The 17,486-nt window shown below is 56.8% G+C and overlaps 1 protein-coding gene across 2 annotated transcripts in view; it reads left to right on the top strand.

Annotated features, from left to right (window-relative positions):
* Positions 1-11,637, top strand: part of ZNF469 (zinc finger protein 469) — a 38,516-nt gene extending 26,879 nt beyond the window's left edge. For both annotated transcript variants that reach the window (XM_060185027.1, XM_060185026.1), the window contains one exon: positions 319-11,637. In XM_060185027.1, coding sequence (XP_060041010.1) covers positions 395-11,455 — 11,061 coding nt within the window. In that variant the 5' untranslated portion in view covers positions 319-394 and the 3' untranslated portion in view covers positions 11,456-11,637. The remainder of the gene's footprint in view (positions 1-318) is intronic.
* The last annotated feature ends 5,849 nt before the right edge of the window (positions 11,638-17,486 follow it).

The raw sequence follows: 17,486 nt of genomic DNA, 5'->3' as shown, positions 1-17,486 counted from the left end.
GGGACAGAGAGGAAGAGAGAATATGAGACACCTGCATCATTACTTCACTGTTCCTTACAGGTGGGGACTAGAGACTTGCACTCAGGTCCTTGCCTGTAGTAATGTGTTTACTACTAGGTAAGGCACCACCCAGCCCTGGGACCTCTGACTTAAATCCAACATTCAAGCCACTGCACCACCTCCCAGGCCACCACCCTTCCCTCGTCACACCACACCACCCCCTTTCTCAGTCGGTAGGACCCTTTTCCCCCTCCAGCCCACCCCAGTCACCATGGAATAGCCCAACTGCCCCTATCCACTTCTGTCCTTCTTTTTCAGACTTCACTCAGGACCATGACCACCAGCTTCTCCAGGGCTCCACAAGGGGCAAGGATGGCCACCCAGCCTGCTCCCCATGGCCCCCATCAGACCAGCACATCCTCTTAGCAACAGGAAAGGAGGGGTCATGCCCGGGAAGCAGCCCCTCAGAGCACCACCCCCAACCATGACTGGAGAACTGCAGCTCTGTCCTGCAGTACATGTCATGGGGGACTCCTCCTACCCCTCCGATGAGGACAGGGGGACCAGCAGGACTGTGGAGGCCTTGAGGGAGGCAGACATCGGGGCCCAGGCAGTGCAGCCTGCCAAGACTCGAGAAGTGGAACCCAAAGCCCTGCTCCCAAGAACTCAGTCTCTGAGTTCCCCTGAGAAAAGTGAGAGCCCCCAGGCCCTCCCAGGGATGGGCCAGGTACAGACCCACACTCGACGGCCAGGAAGACTTGGGGAAAGCCCCCAACAGTTGTACAGTCTGAGCATCGTTGGCTCCAGAGATAGGCCTGTCCTGGAAAATACCACTGAGGGGTTACAATGTGAGGACCCCCAGTTTCCAGATGCAGGGGATGCCCGGAGGCCAGGAAGCAGAACCCAGCTCAGACCCCATCTTCCAGGACCTGAGGCTCCTCCTGGCCCCGAAGAGCTCAACTTCCAGAGGTGCTTTCAAGAGCCCCCCTCCAGCTTCACCTCCACCAACTATACCTCACCAAGCACCACGCCTGGACCCCCACCCTTAAGGGCCCCCCCAAGTGGGGGCACCAGCCCCTGCAGGCCAGCCTCCTATTTGGAATTTCAGGCTAGCGGAGCTGACTCCTGGACCCCCACTGCTGAAAACAGTTTTCCAGGTGCTAGTTTTGGGATGTCCCCTGCAGAGCCTGAGTCCTTTCCTGATGGTAGCAACTCTGGGGTGGTCTCTTTTGAGTACCCCTTCCCAGCACTGCATGGGGCCAGCCCCAAACCCTTCCCTAAGGACACAGCTAGGCATGGGTACACCCAGGGGACCCTAGTGTTTGCTTTCCACCAGCCCCCAGGAACATGGCCTGCTCCCCCACTTCCACCCTGCTATCCCCCTGGGGACCTCAACAGAGCTCTCCCTGAAGTCGGTGCTGCTCCCCCACCCCCCAACCACTTCTCAGGAAGTAGGCCCACCTTCCCAGAGAGTTTGCACAAGAACTTGAGCAAAAGACTTCCTGAGATACCACCTTCTGCCCATGACAGACTGGGGACCCCCCAGGGGCCTCCAAACTCTTTACCCCAGAGGCATTTTCCCAGAGCCAGCAGGGTGGGCACCAACCCCAAGTCTCTGGACACAGAACTGGCTGCCCCTGGGCCTCTACCTACCCAACTGCCCCAGCTGTGGGACTCCACCACAGCCCCTTACCCCACACCTGCATTGGGCCCATCGGCCACCACAAGGGGTATGTTCTTTGAGAGCCAGCTCAATCCTGACCAGCAACTCAGCCTCCCTCAAAGTCCCCCAATACCCTGGTCCCAGGGGATGCCAGCTGCTGCACCCAGCACCCACCACCCGATGGAGATGCTGAGCCAGCTGCCTTTCTCCCCAGAGGTGTCAGAGTGGCAAGAGGGCAGCCAGGGAGCCCTGGGCACCACGGGGCCAGGGGAGAAGTTGATGATGCTGAGAACCAGCCCCAGTCAGCATGGCAGCCCCCCTGGGCTCTTTCCCTACAATGGATCTAAAGACCCTGGAACCCAGACCTTGTTCTTTGGGGTGGCTCAGCCCCAGGTCTCCCCACGAGGTCCCACTGGCTTACCCCCACCCCAAGGGGTGGCAGCCTCCCCCAGTGAGTCCCCACTGCCCTCCCCTGCCACCAACACAGCTGGTGGCAGTACCTGCTCCTCCCTGTCACCACCCTCCTGCAGCCCTGCCAATCCCAGCTCTGAAGACAGTCAGCTTTCCGGCCCCCTCGGGGCTCCAGCCTTCTTCCACCCTTCTACCCACCACCAGGAGGCCAGTAACTCCTTCCCATCTCCTGAACCTCCACACCTGCATGGTCTCCCTATCCACCACCAGCCAGAACCAGTCAAGGCCTTCCCTTTCTCCACCAATGGGATGGGGGCTAAGGACACCTTCAAGTGCCTGGAAGAGGCTCCGTACCCAGACACAGGCACCAGGGTAAGCCAGGGAGCACTGGAGGGCTTCCCTCGGGAACCACCCCCCTACCCTGATCACCACTTCCCACTCAGCAGCGCCAGCCTGGACCAGCTGGATGTGCTGCTCACCTGCAAGCAGTGTGACCGCAACTACAGCAGCCTGGCTACCTTCCTGGAGCACCGGCATTTCTGTGGCCTGCTCCTAGCCTGGCCCCGGGATGGCCCCACACAGTCCCCAGGGCCCCCCACGCCACCCACCACCCCCAAGGCAGCAGCCAGAGGGAGCCCCAGCCTGCTCCAACATACCAGGACAGTACCCCTCCTGCTGGGTGGGGACCCCCAAACTAATGGAAAGGATGACCCCCTGAAACCTGGCTTATTGCCCAGCCTAGCCATTGTCCCCTTCACACTCCCTGCTGCCGATCTGGACCTAGAGGATGAGGCCAAACTGGACAGCCTCATCACTGAGGCACTCAAAGGCCTGGAGTACCAGTCGGACACCCCCGAGATTGACAGCAGCTTCATTGATGTTTTCACTGATGAGGAGCCTTCTGGCCCCAGAAGCCAAGCCCCCAAGACTAGACTGGGGGCACTGCCTGAGAACAAGGCCCCACCCCGGCCACATGCAGAAGCTACCACGCAGGCCTCCCACCCTGAGAACCAGGTCTCCCCAGCCCGGAGCAGACCCCAAACCCGCTCCCTGGGTCCAGTAGACATCAATGGATTGGGCCTAGAAAGACAGCAGAGGAGAGGAAAGCGGTTCAAGTTACTCCAGAAAGAGCTTGACACAGTTCGCACCACCCAGATGCCAGGCAGGGGTTCCAGAGTCAGCCGCCTAAGGCCACGGAGGAAGGGCCCCCAGGCCAAGCAGCCCCAGCGCCACGCCCGGGAACTCAGAACCCAGAACCCCAAGAGCCATCCAAACCCAGGCCACCAGACCCCCTCCACAGAAACCCGAAGCTCCAAGCGTCTCCGACGCCTGGCCTCTGGGAGGGAGCCCTGCAGGAGGAGGACACGTGGTGGCACCTGGAGCAAAGAGCTCATCCACAAGATTCTGCAACAGAAGAACCAGCGGCACCAGCATGGCCCCAGCCTCTGCCTCTCCCTGGATCCTGAGCAACCTGCCAAAGACCAAGCTCAGGATCACAACTCCGCCTCAGAGTCTGAGGAGGATGAGAACCTTTGGACCCAGGGCCCTGGCTTCCGTGGCCGCCCCCGTCAGGGCTGCCGGCGGCGGTGGCGCCGAGGGGAGAAGAAAAAGAAGGAAGTGGGTTTGCCCCTGGGTCTCCCACAGATGAAAAAGGGGCAGAAAACCAGAAGGCAGGGAGCAAGGAAGGACGGGGACTCCCTGAACCCAGAGGAACTCAGCAGGCCTGACCCAGGCCCCAGCCAGAGATCAGAGGCCCTGCCTCCTACTGGAAGCCCAGAAGCCAGAGCAGACTCTGGGGAGAGGGGTCCCCAGGATGCTGACTGCAGCTTGGTGCCCTCCAAGCATCTTGAACAGGTTCCCACCTGCACCAAGATCCCAGAAGGAAATCATCCACCACGGAACTCCCCCCAGAAGACCGTGTTCCCTGAAACTGCTGAGGAATTTCCCCCTGACACACCAAAACTCTGCAGAGAGGTTTTGAGTTCTTCTCCACCAGCCACATGTGTGGGAGGAAGCGCCTGTCCCCCAGGCTCCATGGGACCACAGCCTGGCAGAGAGGACACCAAAGAGTCCATCGGGAGCTCAGAGGCACCAGATGTAAGCAGTCAGCCAAGTTTCCCAGTCTCCCAACACAGAGAGGACACCCCTGAGTGCCCATCAGAAGAACTGGCGGTACCAGCAGTTCATGCTACCAGTACTGCCCACCCTGACCCCTGTACCTTATTCTCAATGAGCCTCAATCTTGGCTGTGACCCTCCTGTCTTTTGTGGTGGCTCCATGGGGGCTCCAGTTACTAAAAAAGAACCCCTGTCCTACAGCAGAACCCCCAGAAAACTGTTTTCTGGACCCAAAGATCTGGCTGGTTGTTTCCACCAAGACCTGTACTCCCAATCTGGAACTCCAGATCCTCCACCAGCAAACCATGAGCACCTCTGCCAGGACAGTGAGCTCCCCAGACCCTTCCAGCCAACATCACCTCAAAACTCCTCCACAGTGGATACGGACCCAGACAGAGTGGACTTGCCCCTGACCTTGGAGTCTATGCCCCTTTTCCCAGGGCTGCCCAAGGATGGGTTTAACCTGACTGGAGATGGGGATACCCACTTCCCATTTACAGGTGGCAGTCCCCCAAGGAAACCCCATCTAGACCCTCCATGCTCCCCGTTCCTGCCTGACAAGGGCTGGGCCTTACTAGAGGATGTGTCCCCAGTGCTACCTAGTCATTTTCCTAACCCCTCAGGGGAAATGGACCTCCATGGGAAGTGTCCCAGTGAAAGGACAAGAGCCTCCTGCCCATCCCCCCTGCCAGGCAGGGTCAGCCCATGTGACATCAACTTGGTGAGCGGCCTGTCTGAGCATGAACTGGAGATCAAAAAATTGGTCACCGAGTTAGAAAGTCAGCTACAGACAAGTAAAGATGTGTCCCAGGTCCCCAAACAGAGTGGAGCAGAGCAAGCAGATGCCCCTCTGCCTGTAGCCCAGGCCACATCACCTGCCAGGACACCTTCTGTTCCCCTCAACAACCTTGAGGGGTTGAGTCCACTCTCAGAAGGGGCAGACACCACTGTAGTCACCATGCAAAGCTCGGGAAGCCCGCAGCAGTGGGCCCCATTACATCCAGAAGCAGCCCTGTCCCCCAGCGTGGCCTCCAGAGCAAGGGACCCTGAGGCAGAGGAGGGCTGTGGGATCTGCCCAAGCATATGTCTGTCCATCCCTGGAAAGCTGCTTCTGTCCCCAGTGGACATGAGTAGTTCAGCAAAGTGTAGCCCAAACCAGGAGGGCAGGGAACATGCCAAGGCAGACTTCTCGCAGCCCTGTCAAGACTCACCTGCACTTGAGGCATTCAGCAGCCCTGCTGTCCATCCAACACCTGACTTGGTATTTCAGGGTGTCAGGGGTCTGTCTCTGGATTCCCCCTCACTTTCTGATGCTCACCACAATAAGGTCCCCCAAGGGCCCTCTGTAAGCCATGCAGGTGGGTCCAAAGAAGGAAGTTCTGAGGGTCAGGAAGAGTTGGCCCTTTTAGAGGTCTCCCCCAGCCCAGCTCCCCAGGGCATGGAAGTGGGCATTCAATCTGTGCTGAGTCCTGCATGTGTGCACAATTCCAGTCCTGGCAGAGAGCACCAGCACCCAGGGGCCAGCCCCCTCCATCAGCTCCAGCTCCTGGTGGCCAGAGCAGCAGAAGAGAAGGAACCCCAAAGCCCACAAGGTTCCTCACACACTAGCACCTGGACTTCTCAGCACAGCAGCCTCTCGGATATGGACAGGGACAGTGAAGAAAATGAGAAGAGGGCAGAAAGTCCTGCCCAGGGCTTCCAGGGACATGTGCAGGTGGCAGCTGGCTCTGCAGAGACCACACAGCAGCTAAGGCCAGAGGCAGAGGGACATCTGGACTTGCCTGAACAGATGGAGGAACCCATGGGTCAAGGTAGAGCCAATCAGCTGCAGCAAAACTGGGTAAACCCAGGGGGTGCAGATCACTTGAGCACAATCACTGCCAACCCCGAAGCCATACTCACAAAGCCAGCAGAGTGTGCAGGCCAGCCTGAGAGGCAGCTCCAGGGAGGCAGGACAGTCTTGGGTCTTGGGGAAAAGGCCACCCCAAGCCCTACCTCTTCCAGTCGGGAATCATCCATGCCATGCTTGGGGGCCTCCCATGCCCAGGACAGACTCGAGGGTCGAGCCCCAGACAAGGTGACCAGCCCCAACCTCGAGAAGCATCTGCTGTTCTCATGGGCAAATTCAGCTCCCCTCCTTCTAGGCCAGGGCAGTGGTCTGCCCTCACCCACTTCTGAAGTCACCCCCATCCCCTGCAGCCTGAAACAGCAGCTGCCAGAAGACCATCCACATTCCTGGGGTCACCCTGACAGCCCACTACATCTTCCAGCCTCTTCTCCTGCCTGGACACCTCAGAAAAGGGTCTGTCATACCCAAGATCCCACAGATGCTGGAGCTGAGGGAGACCCTGAAATCTCACCATTTTTTACAACAAGCCCTGGTGGTCTCAAGGGAAGCCTGGCCAGTCCCCTTCTCTGTGACAGCAGCCCCCTTGAAGACCTTCCCAAATGCCAACCCGTTCTTGTAGGGGAGCACCCTGAAGACAGCATGTACAGAGCCATAGAAGATTCCAGAAGAGAGAGACCCAGATCTTCCCCATCAAGGACCAGCTCCCTGACCATGGAAGACACTGCTCCACCCAGCATACCAGCCATAGATGACATGGAAGCTGTCAGAAACCCTGGAGCCAGTCAGTCAGACCCCGACTGCAGAGGAGCCCCACTCCACAGTGGCCCCAATGAGATGCGCAAGGCTCCCTCTTCTGACCCCCCAAGCAACAATGTTTGTCTTGGCCACAGAGAAGGCCCAAGTGTCACTGCTGTGCCCTATGATTCTTCCACATCGGGACCCAAGGGGCCAGATGCCTGTCTTTGTTCCAGTGGTGAGGCAGCAACCAGCCTCCAGAGACAGGAGACTGTGGAGAAACCAAGGAGTGGACACTCTGACACAAGAGCTCTCAAAGCTGGCCCCAGAGGCCTATCAGCCACTGACCCTTCCACAGAGCTCCACCAAGGCAGAGTCACTTCTCCCCAAGACTCCAGCCCCAACACCCCTGAAAGCTTCAGGCACAGTCACCAGACACATAAGGAGGACCCCTTCAAGCCTGATGATGTGAAGAAGCAGCTTGCATCCACAGGGAACAGCCTCCAGAAAAAGCAAGCCCCTAGTAGGTGGCCCAATATCTGTGAGGTCTGCTCTGCCTCCTTCCGCTCCAGCCCAGGCCTGAGCCGCCACCGAGCCAGGAAGCACAGGATCCACCAGAGAGCCGCCTCCCAGCCTCGAGAAACCCCCAGGAAGAAATGCCGCAGGGCACCTGTGAAGAAATCAAAGCAGAGCTCCATGGAGCTGTTGGACACACAGAGACCAAAAGTGTCACAAGGGTCAAGACGGAGACCTCGTATACTGGGAACAGCTGACTGTGTGCCCAGCCAGGAACTGCACACCCCAGACCTGGTCAGGCAAGGGGTGGATGTGAAGCCGGCAGAACTCAGGAAAGCTGACAGACTGGAGAAGAAGGAGCTGTGTTCCAAAGAGGCAGAGAGAGGAAGCCAGAGGCAGGGCAGGGGACAGGCAAGCTTCCCTGGAGAGTTGAAGAGGAAATCAAATCCGAGAGCAAGAAAGCTGAGAGCACGGAGGTTCCAGGAGGAGAGCAGCCCTCCAGTCTCTCCTGATGTGATTTCAGATAGAAGCAGCTCAAATCCATCAACCGTGATGGCCTGTCCCCTGGGCCCACTGGAGTTGGGGCAGGAAGCTGGTGTTACACTACCACCTCACATAAACACAGGGTCCAGGGTGACAGTAGAGGAGGCAGCAGTAGGAACAGACCCAGAGGTGGTGGCACCCAAGTCACCTAGGGATTGGGTGGCCCATCCAAAGAAGGTAGCAGGTGCACCTCAAAAGAAAAAGCCTAAGGCACAGAAGACAGACTTGGCAAAGGGGAGTGTGGTGCAGAGAGAGTCCAGGACAAAAGTCATCTCCGAAGACCAAACACAGAAGGTCAGGATGTTTTCTGCAGGAGATAATGAAGTAGCCAGGAACAGCTGCTCAAGGCAAGGCATTTGGGGGGTACCTGAGCCCTCCTTGGACTCCTCAGATCCTCCTGAGACTTGTAGTTCTGAACCAGGCAGCAGACGCAGGAGTTCCTGCTCAGAAGACAAGGCTCAGAAGCTCCAGAGCACCCCCCAAGAATCCCCCAACTCAGACCTTGGAGACCGTGAGAGCATCTTTGATGATGAAGCCTCGTTTTCTCAGCTCTTCCCTCTGGGTACCCGTCTGACCCGGAAGAAGAACCCTCGTGTCTATGGGAAACGCCATAAAAAGCCAAAGCCCCCTCCACCTCCAGAGCTCTTCTTTGAGGTTGAGGGAAGTGCCCCTCTATCCCCCACCCACCTAGCCACAGATCTCAGTGACTCAGGCTCACTCTGTTTGTCCCACGAGGACCCATGGGGTGAAGAGGCCACAGGGCTTCCCCAGTCCTTCCTCCTAGATGATTTCTTCAGCAGCAAGGTGCCAGGCATTGACCCCTGGGCACCCAGTCCCAACCTGTGGGCCCTGGAGACCAACCCCAGGGCTGAGAGGCCCATTTCCCCCTGCACCCAGGACCACCTGGCTGAAAACATCCCAGAGCTGCACATGGTCCCAGCGGCCTGGAGGGGTCTGGATCTTCGGGCCCCCACTGAGGAACTTCCCTCTTCTCTCAGAGATGAGAGCCCTGAGCCCCCTGACCTGGAACGGGAGGGCTATGCTGAAGGTCTCCCTGGAGGTGCTATGGATCTCCAGGCCCTGGAAATGCAGGATCTGTGCTTCCTGGGTGCCTGTGAGGAGGATGCCCCTATAGCTCTCCCGAGCCTGAGCTTCCTGGACCTGAAGACCACAGCCAGTAGCCTGGGGCCTCAGGAACCAAAGGAGGCAGCAGGAGCCAGGAGGAGCCCCCAAGCCCGGCGGGGATCCCACAAGTGCCGGGTGTGCTTCAGACGCTTTGGTGGCCTTGGGGAGCTAGACGTGCATCTGCTGGTCCACAGCCCTTCCCCACCACCCACCTGCTACCTGTGTGTGCAGCGGCACTTTGGTTCACGTGAGAGGCTGCAGGAGCACCTGCGGCAGAAACACCTGCAGGGTCGCCAGGGGCCCTGGGCCTGCGGCATGTGCCTGCAGGAGGTGGCAGACATCTGGATGTACAATGAGCACCTGAGAGAGCACGCAGTGCGCTTTGCCCGAAGAGGACTGGCGCGCAGGTCCCTGAGGGACTCATCCCATGGTTGGGAGGGAGACTGTGCAGTGACAGACTTCCTGAGCAGTCTCCTGGGGGCAGCACCCAGACCCCACCCAGATCAGTCTTCCAGTGGTCAGGGAGAGGCCTCTGGACCAGAACCAGAAGCCCAGAGAGAATTCCCAGGGGAGAGAGCTGCCCCAAGTGATGCTCCTCACGAAGGCAGCCCACCCACTGTGCCCAGCCCTGACAGCCTCTCTGAGCCCCTGGATCCATCGGTAGCGATGCACCAGGACTGCAGGGACCCCTCCAGGGACTGCCACCACTGCGGGAAGCGCTTCCCCAAGCCCTTCAAGCTGCAGCGCCATCTAGCGGTGCACAGCCCACAGCGCGTGTACCTGTGCCCTCTCTGCCCGCGTGTGTACTCCGAGCTCAGCGAGCTGCGCACACACCTGGGGGAAGCACACAGGGACCACACAGAGCGGGAGCTGCCGCAGACGCCGCTCTTCACCTGTGAGCTCTGCGCTGCCGTCACACACATCAGCCGTCGCTCCTTTGCCTGCAGCACCTGTAACTATACCTTTGCCAAGAAGGAACAATTCGACCGGCACATGGCCAAGCACCGCAGGCGGGGCCATAAGCCCTGCCCGGTGCGCAGGGTACACCGGCCAAGGGGTCCTCAGCACCAGGCCCCACCGATGCCTAGCAAACGATGCAAGGTGGCTGTGTCCAGTGGGCCCCCATTGCTGTCGCAGTGCGGCGGCCCCATTGTGGTTGAGGGGACCCCTGCGGCCCTTCTCCAGTCCTGCCCAGAAGTGGTTTCTGGCACCCCTAAAGGGCAGCTGGGAACCCCAGAGAAGCCAAGAGATAGGATGGGTAACCCAGACCACAAGGCTGACTTACAGGTTGAGTTACAGGAGCTCCTACCCCCTCCTCTGTCTCCCTTCCCAGCCACCTCGATGGACAGCAAAGGGTATCAGCAACTGAATGAAGTTCCAGAAAGCTCAGAGAATGAGACCTCCACAGGAGGCCCCCAGCCTGTTCTCCAACAGGCTCCCTCTCTGGAGGAGCCCCTGCCCCAGCCAGGGACCATAGGCCTGAGAGGACAGGAGAGGGGATCTGCTGGTCTGCCCTCGAGGAAACGCAGGACTCCCAGTGATCCTGGCAAAGGTGTCCCCTCCCTGCTCCGGAAGGAGAAGCAAGTGTTCACCTGTCGTGTGGCGCCTGAGGGGGAGACAGGGGCATCCTCCCACAAGAGCAATGCCACCAAGCCTGGGGGCTTCCAGAGTTTGTCAAAGGACAAGTGGACCTGGCCCATCTCCAGCAAAGCCCCCAAGTTCCCAGCACAGCCCAGAAAGAGCACAGGGAATCCTGTACCCACAGAGCCAGCTCCCAGTGCTGAGGACCAGGTGAAGCCCACTACCCTCAAGGTCAAGCCAGGTTCCAGCTCCCAGGGTGGGGGAGGCCCACAACATGGCACCCAGAGAGCTGGTGGCAGCCAGCCCCAGCTGGCCAGTGGGCCCTTGCAAAGTGAAACAGCCACCACCCCTGCCAAACCTGATGGCCCAAGCCAGAACCCGAAGCCAGACAAGCTGCTTCCTCAAGCACCAGCCAAGAGCTACCCCAGGGGGCCAAGGGAAGCTGGGGACCAGGGGAACCTGGGCTCCAGAGAAGACAGAGAGGCCAATGGGAAGAGAAAGGGCCGGGCACAAGGGCCTACAAAAAGTGAGGCTGGAGGAAACATGGGAAGAGCCTCCTCAGCCCCTGAGAAACCCACCCGAGCCCCTCGAAAGCAGGCCACTCCTAGCCGTGTGATCCCCAAGCCCAGGCCCAATAGTCATAGCAGCCGGATACCACTGCGGCCCTCAGAGCAAGGAAAAAGAGAGCCAGCCCTTGCCCATGGGGACTGCAGACCTGGAGGGCTTGGCAAGGCTTTTCCCCAGGCCAGACCCCTGCACAAACCCACCAAGAGATGCGGAGTGGTCCCTGGTGCCAGCCCCACCATCCCCCATGCTTGTCAGACTGTCGAGTCCCAGAACCACCTCCTCAGCCAACTCTTTGGGCAGAGACTGACTGGCTTCAAGATCCCTTTAAAGAAGGACACTTCTGAGTAATCCATAAATGACAGCTCCTTTCTAAGAGCAGAGCTGGGGAAAGGAAGCAGCAGATGAGGGGAAGGGGGTCCTATGAGGGCCTTACCCATATTGGTGGGCTCCAGTCCTCTGAGACAAGACTCTGGGTGGCCTTATCTGCTTTAATTCACTGATTGTGCAAATGCTAATATTTTTATGTTAGAGCTGAGACTGTGATGTTTGGGACAGGGCCTGATGCCTTTCTAACTAGAAAGTGAGTGTGAAGGTAAGCCCACTGCAGCCCCTTTGAGACCATGCAGCTATTTTCTTGATACTAAGAACTTGAAGAGAGAGCATCTCACTCTCACCTGAGGCCCATGTACCCTGTTGTCTAACCTCTCTTCCTAAGGTTTGCACAGCACCCCTCCCTCCCATGTCTTCTAGCTGAGAAGTGAGTTGAGGCAGATGGTGGTGGGGTCCCTCTGAGCCCTGTTGCTGCTGATGCTTGGAAGTGACCTTAGAAATATGTGGGATCAGGGCCCGTTTGTGGGCTGATTATCCTCAAGTGCACAATAGGCCTCTGACCACAGGGTCACTGCGGCTGGTGTCCAGTGCACCTTGGCCCAGGGAGCCGGTTCCCATCAGGAACGTGGAGAATGCTGCTCATCTGCCAGCTCCCCGGGTTCTCCCTATCAACTGTAGCCCCTGCTCATGCCTGTGTGGCTGCCCTTTCTAGAGCCTTCTCCTACATGCAGTTCTGGGCTGCAAGTATCAGCAATTTGAAGCTTCTGGTGCTATTTTCATACTATAATGTGAATACAGTTTCCCCAGATTTTTTTTTTTATAGGGTGGATACTGGATGGGGATAGAGGATCAGTGTGGGGTCAGGTGTAGTACAGCCCCTCCTGGGAGGCATTCCAGCATTGAGGTGACCCCAGAGTCCTCTGCACCTCATTTTTTACAGAACTCCATCTTCAAGTGGGCTGGCAGGCAGGTGAGATGTCTTTCTGTCCTTAGGTGTCTCCAGGTGTCATGGGCTTGTCTCCTGGTTTCCAATTTCATGCTAGGTACAATGTGTATGCCAAAAGCTGTTATTTAGATGTTGGAAAAGAGACCAAATGTGCCAGGATCGCCTCTCTAGAAGGTGCTATGTGCCACTAAGGTTGTCTTTTTAGAGCTGTAAATAGAAACGTGGCTACCCAAGGTTTCCGGGGAGTTCATCGTGTCAAATACATTCCCACTGTTTTGCAAAAAGCCTTACTTGTGGCATCTGTCCTCCCACCAGCCCACCCCCTGTCCTCCCTGAGTTCCTCACCCACTCTCACTGTTCTTTCTTCTGGGACAAGTACAGCCAACTTGCTACCTACACTCCACTGCACCAAGACATCCTCTTCAAGGAAGGCCCCTGCCTGGCCGCCAGGTGGCAGCATCCTCCAGCTGGCTTGGCCACCTAGCAGCTCCCACATGGTCTTAGAGCCCCACATACAAACATGAGATACATAGGGCACACACACACACACACACACACACACACACACACACACACACACACACACACCTGCCTGTCCTGGAGCCTGTCGTTGAGTGGCCACAGAGGGGTACAACTGACACTGAGGGACCCACCCTTGGGTCCTGCCAACTTCTGGGAGGATCCTTTGAGCTGAGAGCTGTGGGAGGGGGGTAGGACTCAAGAAGAATATCCCTAGCTTCCCAGGACCTAAAAGGGACCTGGCTTGCAGAGTTGAGAGCAGCACAGCTCCCAGCCCCTGTGTCATCGACAGGGCTGCCTCTGCCCTATGGAGCAGCTGGAAGCCAGTGTGTGTTCATGCTGGTTGGAGGGTCCCTGCTAGCTTCCCCCAGGTAGGCAGATGGCAAGTATTTAAAGAGAACCACAAGTGGCTACATCTGATACAGGATCTCAGAATTAGACTCCGTGACTGGACACCAGCCTGGAGATGAGCAGGAGGAGATGGGACAGGGGAGGTGTGTGCCCAGGGACAAGCAGTGGCACAGGGAATAATTGGACACATGAGAATGACAGGAGCAGTGATCCTGGGAGTAACCGCCCCTACTTGGCCCATTGGGGGGGAGCAGGAAGTGGCTGGGTGACCAGCCTGGGCTCAGGGGACCTGGTCTCCAGAAATGTGGACTCTACACTCACACAGCAGGAAGAAGGGGCTGGACAGGATCCACCAGCTACTTCCCAGGAGACAAGGGCAAATCCTTGTCCTTTATGTGGCTTTGGGTGTCCTTTGAAGTGGCCCCTATGAGGACATAGGCTTTAGAGGGAAGTCTTATCCCCCTTTCCAACACTGCTACCTCACTGACCACCAGCTGCCTGTGGGCTGCACTCAAGGTTACTGTCCCCAGAGCATCCCTTGCAGAGAAAGGGGGCAAGACAGGGGCCTTCTAGTGTTGGACTGGGCCCCAACACAGGGACCTCAATGTACATGTGCCCAGAGACCTGAGGATGAGTTCTAGAGTCCAGTGAGGAGAGTGGATGCCCAAGGGACAGGAGACCCGAGGCTCTTCACTTCCCCCCTCTGGACCTCCATTTCCCCACCTACTGAATGTCTGAATGTGCCCTAGTAGTCAGAGATGTCAGTTTTCTGGGGACCCTGCTGAGACTTTTCTGGCTCTCTGACACCCTTCAGATATCTAAAGGCTGGGTAGACCGGGTCCCCAGTAACATACAGGAGCTTCCTGAGCTGAGCCTCATTCCTAAAGCCAGAGCTAGCCTGTGCCCCACCTCCCAGCAGTGAGTTGCCCTGCCAGTTCCTCCCCATCCGTACACATAACCCCCTCCCCTGTGGCCTGTCAACCCTTACTTAATTTATTTTGACATCTTTGCTGCCATTTGACCTCCTCCCAGAGTCACATGGTGCTTGAAACTCATTATCCCCATTGAGACAGGAAGTTAATTAAAGCCTTCATGGAGGCTGCCTTGATGGGTGTCAGAATGGGGAGGTGGAGGGTAGCCAGGCCTATGCCGGGCAGGGTAGGGACACTGATCTATTCCACAGCAGAGAGCGAGAATCTCCCTGTGGGCCCATCTTTGCTGTGGGGACTCCTGAGTGACTTTAGTCTTCCCAGGCTTGGTTTCTGGGTTAGGCAAGTAGGGGTTCCGAGTCTCCTCATCAGAACATCACAAGAGAACAATGTGCTGATATGCATGGGTGCATGGCCCAAGTCTACCCTGAAGACTCATTATAAGGCAATATCTGTAAAATGATGGAATCCTGAGTGGTAGATGCCACACAGGCTGACATGAAGGGCCACTCAGGAAAGGGCAAGGGGTCAGGTAGTGGATGGGAGCAACAGCTGTGAAAAAGACTTTGTGGTCCTGGGACACTGAGCCCTTATACAAGTTCACAGCAGAAGCCTTGGGCAGATTGGCTTTGGGGTGTTCCCCTGACCTGGGCTGCTCACAGGGACTAGTTGAGCTATGACCAGGTAAGGATATGGAGTGGTAGTGACATGGGGTGGGTCATAGCTGGCCTTCAGAGGACCCCTTTAAATTTGCTCCAGTGCCAGGCATGAGGAATCCCCACTTTTGTCCCTCCTAGTCTTTATTTAATTTATTTATTATTAGGTAGAAACAGAAATTGAGAGAGGAGAGATAGAGAGGGAAAGAGAGAGATACTACTCATGAAGCTTTCTCCCTGCAGGTGGGATCCAGGGGCTTGAACCTGGGTCCTTGCATACTGTAGTGTGTGGTAAAAACAAATAAATAAATAAATTTATCCCCACCCCCAGTCTTCGCACCTCCTCTCCCCTCTGCTGAGAATGTCTCTTTCCAAACACTCTCTTTATTCATCAAGGGTGTCTAGAACATTGTATGTCTCCCCTTCATTCATAGACCCACAGCAGGGTAGGGCCTGACATGTGGAAGGTGCCACAGTACCCCCCTCCCCCAACTTGTAGGTTGAGGGCAGTACTAAGCATGCTCCAGGAAAGCACCAGGATTCCAACCCTAAGGCACAGGGGCACAAAGGCTGGAGGATTCCTGAGGGTTGTATCCCCAGTCCTACAGATGAGGATATTTTTAGGGACTGACACAGGCTCATGCCCTCCAAACAGGCAGGGTCAGGATAGGCAGAGGTGACCTGGTGGATTCAGCCTAGACATCCTTAGAAACACCCCCTCTCCCAGTGGGTCAGGGACTCCTTAAAAGCCCCAGCTGGATGTTACCTGACTTTCCCATGCAGAGGTGTTGCTCAAATCCCAGGCTCCCCCAGGATTCCTTTCCACTTATTATTTATTGCTTGTTCCTTGTTGTTTCTTGTTATTTCTTGTTCCTCTTTCCTCAATTTATTATCCTTATCAAGAGACCTACCCTGAAGGTATATCAGTGAGTTATGAGGTCCTCTGTCGCCTGCCGCTTCCTTTCAGGGACAGCCTTCTTCATCTGTAGGATGGGGCAATAATACCCTCATACACTGGGCATATAAAGTGTAGCATTTGAAAGTGCCCTGAAATTCTTGGTTTTTGAACAAGGAACTCCACATTTTCATTTACCTCGTGCCCACAAAATGATGTAGCTGTCCTGGGGAAGAGACCCTAAGTGTCTGTACATAGGGGGTGGGTCACTCCTCTTGACCACACATCTCTCATCTGTAGATGTGTAGAGAAGTGACAGAGTGTGGGCCATCTTCTCCTCTCCCTCTCCTCCCAAACCTACATCCAAGGTGGATACCACTGGTTGACCATGACCCTTTCTCCAGCTGACACTCAGAATACTTAACACAGGTATCCAGACTTTCAGCAGAACAAACCTGAATGGAGTCCTAAACCCAGCAGAGGGGCTATCCCAAGCCATCTTCTTATGCAGGTGACAAGCACTGAGGGATAGGGGTGGCAGATTGAGTGAACCAACTAGATATGGATGGCCACTCTTCCCCAGAAAGGGGAAGCAGCACCAGTTGCCACCCCCCCCCCATTGTACCTGCTGGCCCCACACAAGATGCTGGAAGACTGTGAATGTGGGACCCTGGACTAGCCTCATGACCTCCCAGCCCCAGGGTTCCCGTCTTTCCAGTGACAAGTGGGTGATCCCTGGTAGACAGACCTCAGTCTCCTGTCCTGCAACCACTCTCCTGCCTAACCCATTGCCACCATCGCCCCTTAAAGCAGCAGTGGAGCAGAGCAGAGCAGGGGAGTGAAACAACTAGACTTTGGAGGCAATCCTTCTCATCTTCCTTGGGTCAAAGGTAACGGAGTCAGAATGTGGAGTAGGGGTCTTGAGGACAGACCTCAAGGCACCAGCCAGTCTCTACACTGGTCTGTGGGATGATTGCTGACCTTCCGGATACCTTCAGGAAAAGGCCTTGTGCTTAGTTAGCCCTGGAGCCTGGTAATTCCCTCTTTATTGTGAATTTGGGAAGAGTGAGGCAAGCACTTAGTGCCTGCCAAGAATATTTAAATGAAATGAAGTAATTCCACGGGGTGAGGGGGTGCTGCCCATGCTGTGACCATCAATCTCACTGGAAGGCTGAGGCTGGCTCTGGGATCCCAAGGAATATATCCCAAAGGACAGGAGGTCCTAGGCTATGAATTGTCATAGCCTCCCCTCAATTCTGGGGTTCGCTTGGCTAAGGAAGGACCTCCTTCTTTGAACCTCCAGCAGGGGCTTCCTGGAGAGGCGCGGTGGCTGAGAAGGGGCCTGGGACTGCAGCCAGGGAGCTGCTGCAGGGGAGGACACAGTGTCCTACCAGATTTCCAGCCAGATCTGAATCCCTACCCCACAGTAGGCAAAATCCTGCACTATTTGAGGGGTCATGGCCACTGGAGGCACGGGCCCTAAAATACTTTCAGGACAGTCTTAGACAGACGTCCGCACACAGCCAGTGTCTAAAACGAGCCCAAGGCAAAAGCAGGGAGTCTGTGCTTCTTCCAAATCTGGCGGGCTCCGTCCAAAATCCGCTAGCAGAACCGGATCTCAGCGCCTCTGGAGCCGAGCTGCGGCGCAGGGGCGGGGCCATGGAAAGCCTGCGTATCAGGGGGTGGGGCCAAGGCTCAGGGAGCGGGACCTTGGAACCGAGGAACCGAACCTGGTCGGGTCAGGTTTGGGGGC

The sequence above is a fragment of the Erinaceus europaeus genome, chromosome 2, assembly GCF_950295315.1.
Source record: "Erinaceus europaeus chromosome 2, mEriEur2.1, whole genome shotgun sequence".
NCBI classification, from domain to species: domain Eukaryota; kingdom Metazoa; phylum Chordata; class Mammalia; order Eulipotyphla; family Erinaceidae; genus Erinaceus; species Erinaceus europaeus.
This window is presented reverse-complemented; position numbering and strand designations above follow the sequence as displayed.